Source organism: Mesocricetus auratus, unplaced genomic scaffold (assembly GCF_017639785.1).
Source record: "Mesocricetus auratus isolate SY011 unplaced genomic scaffold, BCM_Maur_2.0 Super-Scaffold_100024, whole genome shotgun sequence".
Lineage (NCBI taxonomy): Eukaryota > Metazoa > Chordata > Mammalia > Rodentia > Cricetidae > Mesocricetus > Mesocricetus auratus.
Window position 1 is genome coordinate 29,131,416 of NW_024429205.1, and position 18,380 is coordinate 29,149,795.

General features: G+C 40.4%; 1 protein-coding gene across 4 annotated transcripts in view; it reads left to right on the top strand.

Moving 5' to 3' along the window:
• Rmdn2 (regulator of microtubule dynamics 2) overlaps positions 1–18,380 on the top strand; it is a 60,446-nt gene that overhangs the window by 22,293 nt on the left and 19,773 nt on the right. For all 4 annotated transcript variants that reach the window (XM_040730803.1, XM_040730802.1, XM_040730805.1 and 1 more), the window contains 6 exons: positions 1,987–2,161; positions 3,650–3,752; positions 7,658–7,718; positions 14,149–14,224; positions 15,068–15,145; positions 17,620–17,718. In XM_040730803.1, the coding sequence (XP_040586737.1) occupies positions 1,987–2,161; positions 3,650–3,752; positions 7,658–7,718; positions 14,149–14,224; positions 15,068–15,145; positions 17,620–17,718 (592 nt within the window). The remainder of the gene's footprint in view (positions 1–1,986; positions 2,162–3,649; positions 3,753–7,657; positions 7,719–14,148; positions 14,225–15,067; positions 15,146–17,619; positions 17,719–18,380) is intronic.

The following is an 18,380-nucleotide window of genomic DNA, read 5'->3' on the forward strand; positions in this document are numbered from 1 at the left end:
TGTTGACACTCACATTTTGTTCATATGTGATTTTCCTCTTTTTTATCTTTTTTAGTCTTTCCTTGGCCTTTAAAGCAAATTTAAGGCCATTATTTTAAAAACCCTGGCTCTATAGAAACTCTAAAGTGTGCCTCCCTTAGCACCCATGCCTGAAGGTGCATTCTCTTTCCTTGAATGAACCAACTTTCTTCATTTTCTTGTGTGTTTGTGGCTTTTGTTGAAAATTGAAAGGACTTCCAGATCTGGGTCCATGTAAAGGCCCTCAGTGAGGAAGCTGGGTGTCAGGCTTCAGGTGCTGTTGGAGTCTGTTTTGGAGCATGCACTTCTTACAGATGTGTGTGCATATGTGCTTACAGTTTTCCACTCCCTCCCATGTACACAGCTGTTCTGATGTACCTTAACTTTTCTAGGAGTGTTTTTGGAGACTTAAGTGTTCTGTTGTATTCCTCTGCCTATTGCTTCTTATTCGTAGGTACCATGATCCCAAAGTCTCATTTCTTCTTTCATCATCTTTCAATCCCCAGCCCAAAGTCCTTCCATAGTCTCCCCCCCAAACACATGTACAGGTCTGTCCCTCTTTGGTACAAATTTCTATCTTAGTTAGGGTTTTTCTTTTGTGATAAAACACCATGCCATAAGCCGCTTGGGGAGGAAAGAGTTTATTTTGCTTACATTCCCATGTCACAATTCACCATCAAAGGAAGTCAGGACAGGAACTCAGGCAGAGCAGGAACCTGGAGGCAGGAGCTGTGAAGAGGCCGGTAAGTGCTGCTCACTGGCCTGCTCCCCATGGTTTTCTCAGCCTGCTTTCTTATACCATACAGGGCCACCCGCTCAAGGGTGCCACCATCACCCACAGGGAGCTGGGCCTTCCTTTCATCAATCAAGAAAATACTCCAAAGGCCATTCTGGTGGGACTGTTTCTTGGCTGGTATTCATTTTTGAAAACTGGAACTAAAGTTAGAGCAATGGGAGCTTTTAAAAAATGGCTCATTCAGAAAAGTGCTTGCCACACAAGCATGAGGACCTGAGTTTGGATCCCCAGCACCCATGTAAACGCTAGGCGCAGCCACACCCATCGGAACCCCAGCACTGAGGGAATGGAGACAGGCAGGTCTCTGGCCAGCCAGTGTCTCAAGAAGCAAGATGGAGAGTGACTAAGGGAGATAGCTGATGCCAACTTCTGGCCTCCATACACCATTCATGTGCACCCCACTGTACATGCATGTGTACATGAACACAAACATACACCACAAACAAAATTAGGACATAATGTTCAACTATACATGAATACTTAACCGTGCACACATTTTTAAGTGCCTGCTAAGTTCCTTCAGCTTGATATAATCTATTCACCATTCAGCAACACCCAGTGAACACACAAAGTGATGCTATTTGGGGTACCTAGCTCTTCAGTTATTTGACCTTACCACTAAGAAGCAGGCATTCTTGAGGAACTGATACTGAAAAAAAAAGAACATATGCAATAGGGTTATTTTTTATAGCGTATTAAAGAGAATATTGCTATGTGGAAAAACAATCAGACATCAAGAAGAGAAAGAGAGAGTCAGGCTATGGCGTTAGATAGAATGATCTGCCTGAGCCACACCCAGACAGTTACATCAGTGCAGAGACTTAAGAGCAGAGATTATGTTGCTGTCTAGGGAAAGAACATTCCATCAGAGGGGACAGCAGGTAAAGGTAGGAGGCAGGATCATGTATGAAAAGTCCTGATATGGGAGCCCGCATGACAGGCTGAGGGGCCAGTGTAGAGCTGAGTGACTGGGGAGACGGGTTAGAAATTAAATCAGAGAACTATTAGGGTTGACATAGTAAATAGTCAGCTCTTGGACCTTTTCTCTGTGTAACAGTGCATGCCACCACATTTTCTAGCAGAGTGGAATAACACAACTTGCATTTTCAAAGGATGCTCAGGTCATTGTGCATAAGTCTAAAGGGAGTTGGTGGTTGTTTCTGCCATCCTAGGTATATTACAGCTAACACTGACACAGAGGAGCAGAGTTTCCCGGTCGCTAAGGCTTTTAACACACACATAGAAGAACTAAAGTTGGATGTCCTCCTTCAGAAGGTAGACCATTTACGGATAAATGAGTCTAACAAAGTGGAGAGTTTTGAGCTACTTTGTGACCACAAGGAAAAGGTAAGAGCTTCAGGATAGTAAAATGTTCATGCAGCTTTCTTTTTTTAAGTGCTACCCTGCTCATGTTGGAACTCTTAATATTGTGTCACAGTTCATAGAATGGAATCATTGTTGTAATTTTTTGTAAAATGAGTAATTTTTTAATTAAATATGAGTTATATTTACCTAAGGTCACAAAAACAGGAACGGACTTATATAGAGTTACTTGGATTTTATTAACTTTGATATGTAATGCATGTTTTATAACATGAAGAATAATACATTATGCCCAGACATATAGTATGTTTTCTATGGAGACAATAAAAATTGTAATTGATGTTTTCTATGTTGCTATCAATATAATATCTATCAGTATTTTAAAGTTGTTTCTATCAATAGTCATTCTGTAATGTTTAATGTTGGACTTGAATTTAAGAGCTAATCTGTGTCACCATCACCAATGACAGAAGGGATCTAAGGGTTCATGATAGCTCAAAGAGAAATAAAATCTCTTTTTTTGCCCAAGAGTCTAACCTTGGTTAGAGGGTTTAGCAACTCCAACACGCTGTGTAAAACCTGTGACTCCTAAGTGATTAACACATAACATACAAATATAACAAAAGATCAGTGTGTGCTATATAAAGATGGACAAGAATTATCAGTCAATAAAGGCTTTAAAAATTTTAATATCTCTACAATTATAATTAGGTCAGTCAGGGGTTGGGTCCCAGCCTCCATGGGGTCTCTGTGAGTCACTGGTCAGCCAACAAGTGCATCTTGTTTTCCAGCCCAAGTACATCCTGTTTTCTCATCCTGGCTTACTGTCCCGGCCTTGCCACACTGACATCAACATCTAGCATGAGGAAAACACTATCTCTTCCACCTGGGGGTTTTCCACTGTTCTGGATGCCTGTATATAAGGCTGCTCTTTCTCTACAAGCGAGACCTCTTAGCACTTGCAATAAAGACACACACACACACACACACACACACACACACATTCTCTTGCAATAAAGGCATGCACATGTATTCTCTTATCTTTCATTTCCCAATACCTGGGACTTGCTTGTGGTGCAGGCACCACATTTAGGTAAAAATTGTAATGTCTCTTTTGAGTGTATGCACTCCAGCTTACAAATACTATCTACAGTGCTCAGTAAGCTACTTAATATACTGGCATTAGACAACTTACAAAGGATAATGAAAGAGAGTGTGACTTAGTTCAGGGATACTGTGTAGGTTCTGACACCTGCCAGTTCCGTCCACCTCACAGTTGGAGCTAGTTACCATTTAATATTAATTGAATATGATCCAAAAGTAATATCATATTTGGTCATATTTCTTAACCATAAATATTTGGGTTTAAAATGTTAAATAACCATATGTATAAATTCAGTCATCTATAAATACCATTTTACCTGCCTAAATTTTTTTAAGGTCCAGTGAAAGCAATTATGTCAGTCTGGACAAATTAATGCATTAATCTAGTGTGCGATTCTATCTTTCCAGTTTAGTGAAGAAATAGAGTTTCTGTGGCGGCTTGTCCGTGCCTATGGAGACATGTATGACCTATCTACAAATACACAAGAAAAGAAACACTATGCTAATATTGGTAAGTAATTTGTCAAGACTGGTTGTTCTCGGGTGGCATTATTTTCCACAATAAACCATTAGTAGTTTTAATTCACAAAAAATCATTTCAATATATTCTGTACAGTCTCAAAACAAAATGACCTTCCAGGACTAAAATGTATGTTCCTTTAAAATAATTAAGTTAATAATATTAGAGCCAGGAACTGAAAAAACTCCAACTTCCCTTTTTAAAGTTTATGACGTCACAGGAAGCTAAAACACCTGTGCCAAGCAATGATAGACCAAGGAGGCCTCTTCTGCCATTTCTCTGAGGAGGCAGGTTTCTCTGTCTCTCTCTGTGTGTCTCTCTCTGTTCCTCTCTGTCCTCTCATCTCTCCTCCCACTCCTCTCCCTTCCCAATAAATTTCCTTTCCATGTTAAAAAAAAAAGCCAAGGATGATTGAGGTTGCCAGTTGTGGCCACTCACAGTTAAACTCACTTCCTGTGACACGCAGGTCTAGAACACAGAAATAACCCCTCAGATGTCAGGAATTTCCAAAATGTGTCTGCATCAACAAAGTCAGTCCTGATTTGATGATTATTAAAATAGGTGCACGGTAATCCATTATACTGCCATGGATACATTTTGCATATATTTGAAATTTTCCACAATAATAACAATCACAATAAAAACCAATAAGAATGTCAAAGCATTGCTATTGGTTGTTGTGGTTATGGTCCACTGGATGTCAGAATGCTCTCTTGTGAGCATTCCCAACTCTCTGAGCTTTAGAAGAATTGATGTGGTGGTTGGTTTTTACTCTCCTTTTGTTCCAAAGCTTTCTCTTTTGCTGGCTTTTCTATGATAGCATGAGAAAGAAATAGTGAGTGAGAACTCCTCCAGCTCTAGTCCAGAATTTTTACTTCCATGAAGGATGTCTTACCAGAATCTTTGGTGGTCTCTCTTCTTCTGGGAGATTGCCTTGCTAAGTGACCTCTGTACTTTCTCCCTCATTGGAGGAAGATGAGAGATTTCCCTCTTGTCCTGTTGGTGTTTATCCTTCACCTGAGGTCAGTTTTCTGTAGCAATCCAGTTGGCAGGAGATATACACAGTGGAGTTCTAGAAAAGAGATTAATTTCAAAGAAAAGAAAATTCCAACCAGAGTCTAAAAGGATTTATATTCACATCTGCAGGGGGATAAAGCATATTGATGTAAAACCTTCTAGACATTCATCAGCAGTAATGTGTTTCTTTCCAGCACTTCCGGCGCTTGGACATTCTGTTGGCAGATGGGACTAGGAGTACAAACTAGATGAGGTCTCAAAATAGACTAAGGGGGCTCAGACTTTGTTGGAACGGTGGTACTGTTCACATAATCATGTATAAAGAGACCAACAGAGATGGGCTGTTATTGTAAAAAGAGTGCTAGGTGTTCAGAGTGTGTTGCCAAAAGGAGGAATCAATAAAAGGAGCTAGAGTCCATAGCTAGAGCTAGGGAAGTTTTCTTGTAAAGGTTACCAGTTCCCACAGGTACAATTTTTAGTCTGTTTTCAAATTGAATGAGAGCTCTAGTGAGTTGTTGTAGTTAGCTTTAACTGTCAACTTGACACAGCTTAGAGTTGCCTGAGAAGGGAGTCTCAGTCGAGGGACTTCCTAGATTTGTTTGTGCATGTGTCTGTGGGGGGTTGTCTTGATTGATAATTGCTGCAGGAAGGCCCGGCCCACTGTTCCCTGCACACGTAGTCCTGGACCTAAGAAGAAAGCTAGTAAGCATGGGCATGAAGCCAGCATTCCTCTGTGCTTTCTTGGCTGAGAGTAAGTTCCTTGGTTAAAAGCAATGCTGTGTTGAATGCAGGCAAGCCTGGATCTAAGTTCCTGCCCTCACTTCCCTCAGTGGTGGTCTATGATCTGCAAGCTGAAATAGACCATTTCCTCCCCTAAGTTGCTTGATCGTGGTATTTGTCACAGCAACAGCATGAAGCTAGAACAGGAGTTAATGTATGAGACAGTAAAATGGGAAAACAGAATGAAGGAAATCCATGAGTAAATCCAGTAGGGTTGAAATGAGGTTTATTCTTAAGAAGAAAATTGGCAGTATCACAGCACCATTTTCACTCATACGGAAGAAACTATCCAGATATTGAAATAAAACAAAAAGGCTCACTTTCATTTGTACATTTAAGAAATTAATTCAAGTGTTACTGTCTGGGAGCAGTGTAAAGAGAAGGGACGAAGAGGTATGCAAGAAGGGACACATGTGAGTATGACAGTGCCACAGTTGAGAACTCACTGTATGGAAAGCACCAGTGAGCAGCCATCAGACCTCAGTGTATAAGGGACACATGCTTAGTAAGGTCATGATCAAGTGCACTGGGCTAAGGCCAAGGATTCCTTCCAGCTCTTGAGGAATGTTGGGTTCAGTATGAGGAGAGGTGTTGAGTGGTTCTCATCATCGCTTGTGTGTGATGTCATCCAAAATTCTTTTATAAAACTCAGTATACCATTATGCAATACATTTTCAAAGTGTGATCTTCTGTTTACTTGTATTCCAAGTAAACTATTATTCTATCCTTAAGGGGCCATTGCTATAATACCTAAACGATCGGTATGAATGCCTGTTCTGTAAGGAAGTGTCTGTTCTTGAGGGTGAAGAGGAGACTGTGCAGCCAGCCTGGATGCAGCCTAGCTTCCTCCGTTATCCTCAGAGTGGTGGGTTCAACCCGTTTTAAGCGTGTAATGGTCCACTAGAAGTATGGATTCAGACCTAAGTTTCTGTTTTGAGACAGTCTTGCTAAACAGTGGAAGTTACAATCCTCCTGCCTCAGACTTTCAAGTGCTAGAATTGCAGGTATGCACCAGCCACCAGATGCAGCTAAGTTTGTTTTTCACATTAAAGGACACATTTTTAGCTACATGTGGTAACTCATACCTGTAATCCCAGTACTTGAGAGTCTGAGGCAGGAGGATTGCCACAAATATGTATTGAGTTTCATACCAGCCTAGGCAACGGTATGATACCCTCTCTCAGAAAACTGGTTTGTTTCTCCCTGGGGGAAAGAAAAAGGAACATGTTTCGTATTTAATTTAGAAATAACTGGCCCCTTTGATGTTTGTGCAACCAGTTACCACTAAAATGCCTTACTTTAAGCCTTTTCCATTTCAGTTTGATCCTACACAAGATGGACCCCTTAATGAATAAACTATAACCTGCACCTCAAGCAAGTAATAAATTAGAGACTGTTTTAGATGATCCTATTTAAGCTTATCTCAGCCACTTTTGTAGAACGTTCTTTTGTAGTTACCGGGCAGTGTCTTCAAGATATAAAGAGGGATGGAGGCAGGGAAGAAAGGCACAGAAAAAACGTCAGTCATCAGAGGACCTTTATGAAAGACAGTCCTCACATGATGAAAAGCTATTCTATAGCGAGTATAATAATTGAAGGGCATCATATATGCCCTGAACCCATTCTTGTTGTGGAGGAGCAGGCAGAGCCTCTAGGGCCCTCTCCACCCTTACTTTTCAGTCAAATCCCTTGTTTGTGTACTTGCTGTATACTGAAGGCTGTGAGCCCTGGAAGACAACGACCATCTCTAATTTGATGTTTTAGTCCCAGATGTTCACACAGTATGACAGCTAATGAGCACTCAGCAATTGCCGTTTGAATTGATAACGGGAAAACAATGTGTTTTACTTCTAACTAATGAGTAAGAAACTTTTCTTGCCCTCGCCTAAGCCAGTGAATCCAGTGGGTCTCAAATATGAGCTCCTGACGAAATCCTCGGAAACCAGTAAAGCATAGATGATCAGGCCTGACCCCCGGAGAAAACTGCGCCAGGTGGAGAATGTCCTATTAACAAGTTGCAAGTGCAACAGATGCTTCCCACCCTAGGACCCTTTTTAAGAGTCCTTAGTGACAGAAACTTCGGTCTCTTTGTCTTCCAGGGAAAACATTAGGAGAAAGAGCTATCATGAGGGCGCCCACGAATGGACACTGTCATCTGTGGTGAGTGCCTGGGATCCCTGTAGCCTTGACATCACCGTTCTGACGAATATGCATTGAGCTGCATTGAGCTGGCCAGTCACACTCACCACTCAGAACGATGGTGACAACACAGCAACTGTTACTATTGTTTATCCTCACATACTTCTCATTAGATATGTTTTAAATGCGAGTATATCATGAGACTCTATCTAACAAGCCCGGTGCCTTTGAGGGTGAACTGTAAGTGTACTAAATATACCACTTTTTTTGAAAACATGTACTAAAGTTATGTCATGTGTCTGAACAAACTGTAGAGCAAAGGCTCCAAAGAATCAAAGCCTAGAAGTCATTTACTCTAACCTGGAAGTCATGGGGAACAGATTCCCCAGATCGAGGCAATCAGGTCCGTGCCTCAGACAGCACAAAGCGATGTCAGGGTTGTGTAGACGGGGGAGGGCAGCTTTGGAACGAAAGAGTTAAAGCTTCATGGTTCGGTTTGTTTGGGGGGGTTGTTTTGTTTCTGCTCAGGGGGGTGGCCCTTGTATACTGAAAGTGGAAAGGAAAACTAAAAGAAGGGCATCGCGTTCAATCCTCTTTCCTTTCACTTGTGGCCGTTTTACGTTTTTAGACCCTTAGCTGCTGCGGCCATTGGCTTTGTTCTTCTCGTGTCTCCCCAGACATTAAGACTATACAGTGAAAACTTAACTTATGGCCCTTCCTTCGGTAGTTTTCCACAAATATGCCCTCTCTGGGGTTATTTTCTTTTTTTAGGGTTATCATCTAGGTAAAGTCTGTTTCAAAGCAGCTACCTCTTTCTGTGTTTCTGTTATCCCTAAGGATTTGTTGACCAGACAAACCAGAGGCAGACCGGCTGTTTATTCGGCCGTCAGCAGGGGGCGCTCTACTCACAAGCTCTCGCTTTAACTTCCTGAACAAAAATCCCCCCAGTTTTTGTGTACCCCAAATTCTAAAAAACATACTCCCAAGTGGGAAATGAACTTTAGGAACTAGGACATGTGGCTCGATTCCCAGCACACCTTACATTGTGTGAGAGTCCTGGCTTTCATGTCTCTAGTTAGTTTGTCTGGATCTTCTCATCTCCGTAGCGTAGATAAATGCTTTTAAACTTGCATGTCCCGGTGCTTCGAGACACTGAAATGGGTTTGTGCTGAGAAACTCTCTTCTCTCTTCATCTCCTTTGAAACTGGGTGGCTGGGGCCTGGTTAGCCAGATCTGGGTGCAGAAAAAAGCACTCCTGTTTGACCCTTCACTCCGAGTTTCTCTTTTTCCCAGCTCCTCCTTCCAGACCCTTCCTCTCACTTCCTCGCCCCCTCCTCTTCTCTGTCTTGGTCTGTTCTTCCCTCTAGACAGCACTGCAGTTAGATTTCACTGGAGCCGTCAACGTCCCAATGACAGTCTTATTAATTATGAACGCGTGGCCTATAGTTTAGGCTTGTTTCTAATTAGCTCCTGTAACTTAAATTAACCCACTTCTGTTCATTTCCCTTCTGCCTTGTGGCTTTGTTACCTCGTCTCTGTATTGCCCATCCTGCTTGCTCTCTGTCTCCTGCCACATCTCTGCCATCTTCCCAGCGTCCTCTCTCCCCAGAAAATCCTGCCCAGCTATTGGCCATTCAGATTATTATTAAACCAATCAGCGACACATCTGCGCAGTGTACAAACAAAGATTATTCCACAACACAACATTCCTCTGGACCCATGAAGACTCACATTAGATATGTACATTGCCCTCTAGGAGGACCTTTATCGATGTAAGTTTTCAGTTTTCATACAGAAACAGTGTTGAGTCTTCTCCCAGAGCCCGTTGTGCTGTGGCTTGCTAAGGTGGACTGTGCTGAAATCACCCTCTGTAGGTGCCCACTCTGCCTTCCCCGGTCCCCCTCACCCTCTCTTTCATTTTTGTTGTAAACTGAATACCTTGTTTGTGAAATGGGACTTACTTCCCAGATTGTTTAATCACTACAAAGTAATGATCCAATTATGTTTCACATAAAAAATTTAACTCAGTATCAATTTTTAACTTAAAAATGTTGAAATCAATTCAGTTGATGAAAATTTAATAAGTTTGAATGTCAGTTTAACCTTAAGTCCTAAAATGTGTTCTATCTACTCCATAGAAAATCATTCATTCGATCAAATAGTAAACCTTAAGGCAGGGATGAAAGAGAACCTTTAACTTTGATTGTGAGATAATGAGTAGCATTTAGATAAACCGATTGCATAGCTAGTTCTCTCACAATGTTGATAAAAGGCTTTCTTCTTCTGGAGTCTTTCATGGAACATTAAGACATCAATAAAACTTTTCTCATTCAGTCAACAAGAATGGCAAACTGTGGTCTGAAGGCTAAATCCAGCAAAATAAATATTTATTGGATAGCTAGGGTTATAGGTCAGCTTAGAAAGAACTTCTATGCTATAACGATAAGATTCTGTTGTCTTTTTAATATCATCCTAGAATACCCTGAATCAAAATAACAAAGTATATTTGCAGTAGATATAAATATATCTTCCTATTTGTGAGTTATAGTTACACACCTTATAGCATATGTGTCACAGGAAAATCTGTTTCTCCTTTCTAAGTCCAGTAGTAACCAAAGCCACACTATCTAGAAAAGCAAAAACCAGAACTTAAGACTTGTATTCTGATGTTTTCAGTCATCCTTCTATCCCAGGAGGCTGTTCCTGACCCCTACCATGTGTGAAGTGTTAGTGTTGAATCACAAATACTGCAAGACATGAGTGGGTTATTTTAGGAGTTGTTGAAATAATATGGCTGTCACCCATTAAGAGTACAGTCACTACCGATGCAAATACGTGGGTTGGGTGTGTGTGTGTGTGTACATATGAAATCAGAAGTCTTGTGAAAGCAACAATACTTTAAGTAACCTCTAGATGGAGGTAATTCACCATAGTATAAAGTAACTTTCTTCAGGATTCCCATCAGACTAAGAATTTGAGAAATAAAATATTAAATTGCATTTTAAAATGAACACTACAAAAATAACATACACATTGCTAAAGTTGATTAGGAGAGAGGGAGTGATGACTGTTTGGGAGAAACTGAGCAAGTAACCTTGCTGTTTATGACACAGGAGAAGACATAATATTTTTAGACTCAAAGAAACAGATTTCAGGACAGATTATAAATACCCTAAGTCTCTAGGAACATACTATTTGAAAGGTAAAGAACAATTCCTCTAATGTTCATTACTCATGGAATTTCTTTGTCTTTTCTCTTCACTCGCAGTAACTTGGAAAGACTGTGTACAGAGCAGATTAGTAGTGCTTAGTTTTCAGAAAATATAGGCAACATTTTATAAAATTATAGAAAAAAATTAGGAGGTGCTGAACTTAAGAAAGATGACAACAAAATTCAAAAGATTTTGCCATGTTAATAGAAAAGATCCCTAAGAATATGTGAATTAAAGTATCCAAAATGCTGAAAAACACTAGGGAAAAACAGACATTTGAATGAAGTATAAAGCTTAATTAATAATAGTATGTTAGTGTGGGTTTATTGTAACAGTCATTTATCAATATCAATACAGTTACAACAAATGTACTATAGTATTAGAATATGCTAACAATGGGGAAAAATAAGTATGGGGTATGCCAACTGCCTGTACCATATGCAAATTTTTTGTAAATTTATAGTTATTCCAAAAGGAAAGTATACTTAAGTAGAAAGTAGCCTGAGATTTTGAGTCCAAATAAGTTGAAAAATTGTAATAACCAAAATAGAGGTAGTTCCATGGAATTCCAGAAGATTTGAAATCACTGCTAGAAGTCTATAGGAATAATACAGCAGAAATTTAGAGAGCATTTCAAAAGAACATATAGACATAGAATAAATAATTGACAGAAACCAGGCATGGTGACACACATCTTTAATTCCATTACTCAGGAGGCAGAGAAAAGCTTGTCTCTGTGAGTTCAAGGCCAACCTGGTCTATGTAAGTGAGTTCTAGGACTATATATACAAAGCCTGTCTTGAAAAATGAAAAAATAAGGGATTCTCTCAGCCTACATACATGGTTGAGGGCCTAGGCCCTGCCCCAAATGATGTGACAGACTTTGATGATCCCCCATGAAAGGCCTCATCCTCCTTGGAGAGTGGATAGGGAGTGGAACTGGGGGGGGGTATTAGAGGGAGGCATGGAAGGGTGGGAGGGAGAGGAAACTGGGATTGATATGTAAAATAACATTGTTTCTAATTTAAATAAAAATATCAAACAGAAAAATGAAGTAATAATAATGATAATGGCATAGTCTATCACATATTTAAGGAAAATAACACACCATCTTTCTACAAGCTCTTCCAGAATTCCCTCTCCTTATTCCAGCACTATAGTACTTCTAAACAAGATGAAAATATTACAAGAAAACTGCAGGCCAGTATATCCCATGAGTGTAGGTACAGAAATAGTTTTTAAAAGTATTACTACACTGAGTCCCCAAGGTAGCCATGTGGATTCTCTCCTGGGCTTTTGAGAAGCTGGTTCCACACAGTTAGTCCATTAACAAACCAAAGGAGAAGAGACATCATGTGCTGACATTAGTGGATGCAGAAAAACACACTGGACAGACAACTTTTGTTCCTGGAAAGTAAAACAAAAAAACGGAACCTCTCAGGAAACTAGAAGGGTGGATAGGAACTTCCTCAGCTTGACAAAGAACAGTCCCCCGACCAGCTGCGGTCAGCATCAGTCCTCGCCAGAGAGTTGCTCTCCTGCTGCATGCGCATAGAAGACAAGAGGAAGTCAGATGTCCCTCTCGCCGTGGCATTTTTACGTTCCTCTAAGAGTTCCAGCGAATACACAGGACATAACAGATACAGACTGAGAAGAAAAACTGTTTGCTGAAGACGTGACAATGTTTACTATTGGAATTTAGTCCTCAAAGCAAGGTTGTAGGTTATAAAATTGATGTACAAAATCCAGTTGCTTTCATATATACTAGAAATAAGCTATTTAAACTTTAAATACATTGCTGTTTGCATTAGCATGCCCCCAAATTTAAACACTTAGATTGTCTTAAATGTACAAAATATACACAAGATCTATGTGAGAAAAACTGAATCTCTGATAAGGGATATTGAGAGCTAGTTCCTGGCTTTGGGTACACAGCCCCAGGATTGTGAAGATGTCTGATTTCCCACTGTGGCCCTGAGATTCAGCATACCACTAGCGAAAAATCCTACCAACTTGCTTTGGAATATCATGAGCATATTTTATATGGAGAAACAAAAGCACTCTTGACTGAAGGCTTGGAACAGTGAGCAAGGAGCCGCAGTAACCAGGGACCTGACTTCAAAGGGTCCAAATTCACAAAAGAGTCACTCTGAAAATCCAGCCTCTGGGTGCAGAGGAACAAAATTCTCATTTAAAATTCAAGAATAGTCATCGGTTTTACTCTGCACTCCCAGCTCATGTCTAATAGGCTGGATTGATTTTCCCTCCTGCCTCTACTGTAGTGGATCCCATTGGCCGTGAAGAGAACAGAACAGCATCACAGCTGTGCATGGTTGGGCATGCTTGGTTGGGCATGCTTGGTTGACTTCTGTCATCCTTTGTTTCCCAGGGTGGTCTTCCTGTTCCAGATTTTTGCTCGCTTCATTTTTATACTTAGATTGTTTTGCTTATTCAGAGAAATGATTGAGATAGCATGCAAAACCACATTCCTGATCTCAATCACTATAACAGTGCAAGGCAATAGCAGTCACGTAATCAGCAGCATCCCGAAATCCTCTGAAGACTTGCACAGACAGAAACAGGTGTGAAAACTAATGTATCCTCGACTTTTAAAATAAATAAGTTTCTATAAATTTTGTATTCCTAGTAGGAAAAAAATTCCTAGGATACACTCTTGTACTAATACGCAGGAATTAAGAGAAATGGAAAATTTCTTCAAAGCATACTGTAAGATTATCTTTAATTTTATTTTGTTTTAATAATGATAATTGCCTTGTTTTCAGTGACATTTTAAGGTCAGGAAAGTTTTAAAGAGGGACTAGTCTTTAAAGATTTGTTTTAATGTGTTTTTAAAATGTACAAATCTGTTAACAAATTGTTATCCAATTTGGTATATGATTAGACTTTTTCTGAGAGCCCATCATCTGATGTTGACATTGATGATGGCCTCGGTCACTGGCTAAAACCTCCAACTTACCAGGCATTCTTTAACTCACATTACATTTGTGGCGCATTTGCTCTCCCCAATTGTGTTTGGCATAATCAGCATTCCTGTGCCCAGTTATGCCTGAAGTAGCTGGCTTCATATTCATGTCAAATGTCTATTTATAGGGCCCTTATACCTATATTATCGCTTCTGTAAGACACTGATGTGTGCTTTAGAGATATATGTGTTATATGATAGTGACGTTTGTTTAAATTTTATGTGGCAGACACTGTTTATTTTTTTTTCTTTCCAGGTATGCAGTTTTGTGTGGTTATGTATCTGAGTTTGAAGGATTGCAAAACAAAATTAACTGTGGACATCTATTCAAGGTATTTCTTGGTGTTCAAAATGTTTCGTTTTTACTAACTGGCATGGGGTTATTCAGCATGTTCAACTCTGAGGATTTATTCTGATGCTTAAACAACAAAAAATGAAACAGTTAATACTGTAACAAAAAGAATCAAACCATTTGGGTGGCTAAATATTATCCAAGATGGTACAGGAATCCACACAGTAGATGAATGTTGGCTTTTTTTGGTCATGAACTCTGACATCGTAACATATGACTGGGACTAGGCAGCCCACAGTCTATACTGACTTCAGAGGCAAGGGTAAGGGATACAGGGTTTAATCTAAAGATTAAAGGCACCATGATGCGTGAACAAAATAAGCAACTTGCCTACATAACCATGTACTATTAGCTGTTAAATTTTGTGACCCAGTGGTTCATCTCTCTGACTCAGCAGTTGTAGTGGAAGAAATTGGCTCTCCCCTGTGTCCCGGCTCTCAGTACTCATGTTCACAGTGCTGGGGAAGTCAGTCCATCGCCTGTCCAGCACTGTTGTGCTCCATGCCATCTTGTACCGGTGAACTCGCTTCTGGATCAGGGTGCCTTCAATGGGAAGTCTGGGACTGAAAGGCATTCGACTTGTTTCACTGTGACTCTGGGCTTTGGATTGAGCATGGTCTGCCTAAGGCACAGGTGCCGCTTTAACTGCAGGTGCAGGGATTTCAACTTTGAATTATTGAGATTTAGTTGTGCTTGTGGTGATGAACGGGGAAGTTGCTGAGACAGTTTTGTCAGACCACTTGAGCTCTCTGGGCTCCGGCACTGGTCTGTCCAGCAGTATCTGAAAGTAGGAGATGACTTTCCTGTGATTTCTGCCCCCCAGGAGCATCTCGATATAGCCATCCAGCTCTTACCTGAAGAACCCTTTTTGTATTACCTCAAGGGAAGATATTGTTATACTGTAAGTTAATACCTTTGCTTAGAGCTCTTGACTACGGTGTAGGTATTTCTACATTTTCAATGGCTTACCCATGCTTTTCTGTTCTTACCAGTTGCACACTAGAGATCGTTGTAAAACTAGTTTTTAATGGATGGTGTGTATGTTTTGAAATTGAATATTAATTTTAAATTGTAATGTATATATCTTATCATTTATAAGCTTAGATTTTTATATTACATCTAGAGGTAGGTAGTTTTGTGTTTGTGTGTGTGTGTGTGTACATTTTTTTCTTATCTTTCCATGGGATTGCAGAAGTCATATTTTGGGCTCTCTCAGGTTGAGATCAGCTACCACACACATATGGTATATAGGTGTACCACCCATGGTTCTGTGGAAAGAAATTGAATACTTTTTTATAGTGCTAGGGCTCAAACCCAGGACCACCTTATACATTCACCACTAATCTACAGTTCCAAAAGTTATCTTCAGTTATGACACAGGCCAGGTTCCTTCAAGGAACTTAACTTGATGGAGTATGAGACATTGAAACAGCTCAAATAAGGGCAACTGGTCAACCTAAGACCTAAATAACACTATTAACTTACAGTACAGTTACAAAATGTAGAGTATCCCAAGAAAGTGCATGAAGCAGGTGCAGGCCTGGAAGATACAATCTGTAAATAAGAACATTAGAGTGCACACAAGCAGGGACCTTCCCACTAAGGCCAGATGAGGGCCGGGGAAGATGCCCTCTCTCTCTCTCTCTCTCACTGAAGACCTGGAGAGGACCTCCCCTCTCTCTCACTGAAGGCCTAGGGAGTACGTCATCTCTCTCTCTCTTTCACTGAAGACCTGGGGAGGCCCCCCTCCTCTCTTTCGCTGAAGACCTGCTGTGTGCCACATGGATTTTAGGCTTTGTGTTTCTTACTGCATTTCATCTATTTTAAGGTATAATTATTTCTAGAGCTACAGACAATAACTCTGCAAAAATAAAAATCCATCTTAATCATGAAAGAATTCATAAATTATTATGCCTCTAATACCAGCATCAAAACTATAAAAAATTGAGTAAATTATGCAAATATACATATATTTGCAAATTGACAAAATTCTGGTAGACTTTACAGCTACCAGATGAGATGTGGGGGTGTAGAGGAGTGTGCGTATGCATGTGTGTGTGTGCGTGCGCGCGCGCGTGTGTGTGCGTGTGTGTGCATGTGTGTGTGCGTGGAACCAGTGCCAGTGGTTAGCATCAGATATTTTCCTCAGTAACTAGACACCTTGTCTTTTGAGACAAGACCTCTTTCTGAATCAAGTTCACCAATTCTATTAGACTGGCTGGCCACCACGGGTCAGGGACCTGTCTGTGTCCGTGTTACCCTTGCCTCAGTGCCGGGCTTGCAGTCAAGTGTCTTGCCCCATGCCTTTTACTGCGCTAGCCACTGGGCACAGGTTCTTATGTGTGCACAGCAAGCCATCTTCCTGGCCCCCATCCTGCATTTTTGGATAATTAGCAAATCAAGAATACAAAAATTATGTATATGTAAAGCTCATAATAAGCATATTAAATTCCATGTTTAGTAATATATTGAAATGACTGAACGTCAGTTATACTCATCAGTCTTATCAAGCTATGTTAGGTGAAAAAAATCACAAAGGAAATAAATACTGTGATATAGTTTTTATAAAACTTAGAATACAAAAATTAGTCCAATCAAAGAACAGAATTGTGTATAAATGAACATAGTTTTATCAGCACCAGGAATTGAACCCGCAGCCTTGTGCATGCAGAACTACATTCCTAGCTCCACATGTATGCATTTCTTTTTGCCAGAAGATGACTAAGTAGACATTTAAAAGTGGATTGAAACGATGTTTGAAACCACTGAGAGGACAAGAGCTTCATCGATGCCTATAGGTGGCATTTCTGAAATGCATGCCCAATATTTGTATTTGGGGTGCTGGACAAATAAATGGCACTATGAAGTTGAATTTGATTACTAGTTTTATTGTCTGAGCATTACACACATGCATATAGTTGTTTTGTTCAAATCCACCCTGTCCCTTTCTCTCCAGTTCCTCTCCTACCCTCCCTACCGCTCTGCCCTCCCAACTTCAAATGTTTTTTTTAACTCATAGGTATGAACATGGGTGTAGGGCCATCTACTGGAGCATCTGCTGATAGCCTCTCAGTGTCCTGATTACTAAATAAGTATTCTTTGCCAGCTAAACTCCCTAGACTAAGAATTGCGATCTCATATCCATCTCTGAGAAAATGGCTGAATCTGGAGGATGGTTGTTAGCTGAAGGAGGCAGGAATAGAGCAAAGGCAGGTCCTGTCTCCTACATGCTGTGACACATTAGTTATGAGTATGTTTGTCAACATGTGGGACATATATGCACATAGCTACATATGTGCTTACACATGTAACTGGAGAGAGATCGTCCATTCAAAAGTGGTAACTTCCTAAGAGTGCTTTCCTTTGTATGTGTAGGTCTCAAAACTCAGCTGGATTGAGAAAAAAATGGCTGCTACTCTGTTTGGGGAAATACCATCTTCAACAGTTCATGAAGCTTTGCAAAACTTCCTTAAGGTGTGTCTGTCATTCAGTGTCATGCTGCCTCCTCTGCACCAGCATCAACTGTCCTGTTGTCAAGGAAATGTTTCTTCTCTCCATGTGCAGAACTCTAATTGAAGCCCCAGTTTAAATTATAGCCTCGACAGTATTGCCTTCAATTCTCTCAAGATTCAAGTTATACATCAAATATAAGCTTTATGGATCTAAAATGATGCTCTTGGTCCTAGGAATGACACAATAATTTTTGTTTTTTGTTGGCTGGTTGGTTGGTTGCTTGGTTTTTCAAGAGAAGGTTTCTCTGTGTAGCCCTGGCTGTCCTGAAACTCGCTCTATAAATCAAGCTGGCCTAGAACTCAAAGATCCATCTGCCTCTGCCTCCCGAGTGCTGGGATTAAAGGCATGCACCGCCACACCCTGCTGGCACACTACTTTTTAAAATAAATTTGGTAGCCTAAATAAAGGTGCAGGTAAAAACAACCTTTACTACCAAATCTGAGAGCAAATTATTGAACTTGCTCCCAACATCCCTCATGAGCCTGAAGGGAACCCGTATACACTTTAAAAATTCTGTTGTGTGACTTTTCTGGGAAGATGGGAACAAATTTCACTGGGACCAGACAGGACACTGACAGCTAATTGATTCTACCCAAGCACAGGTGGGTGAGCCAGAGTTTATG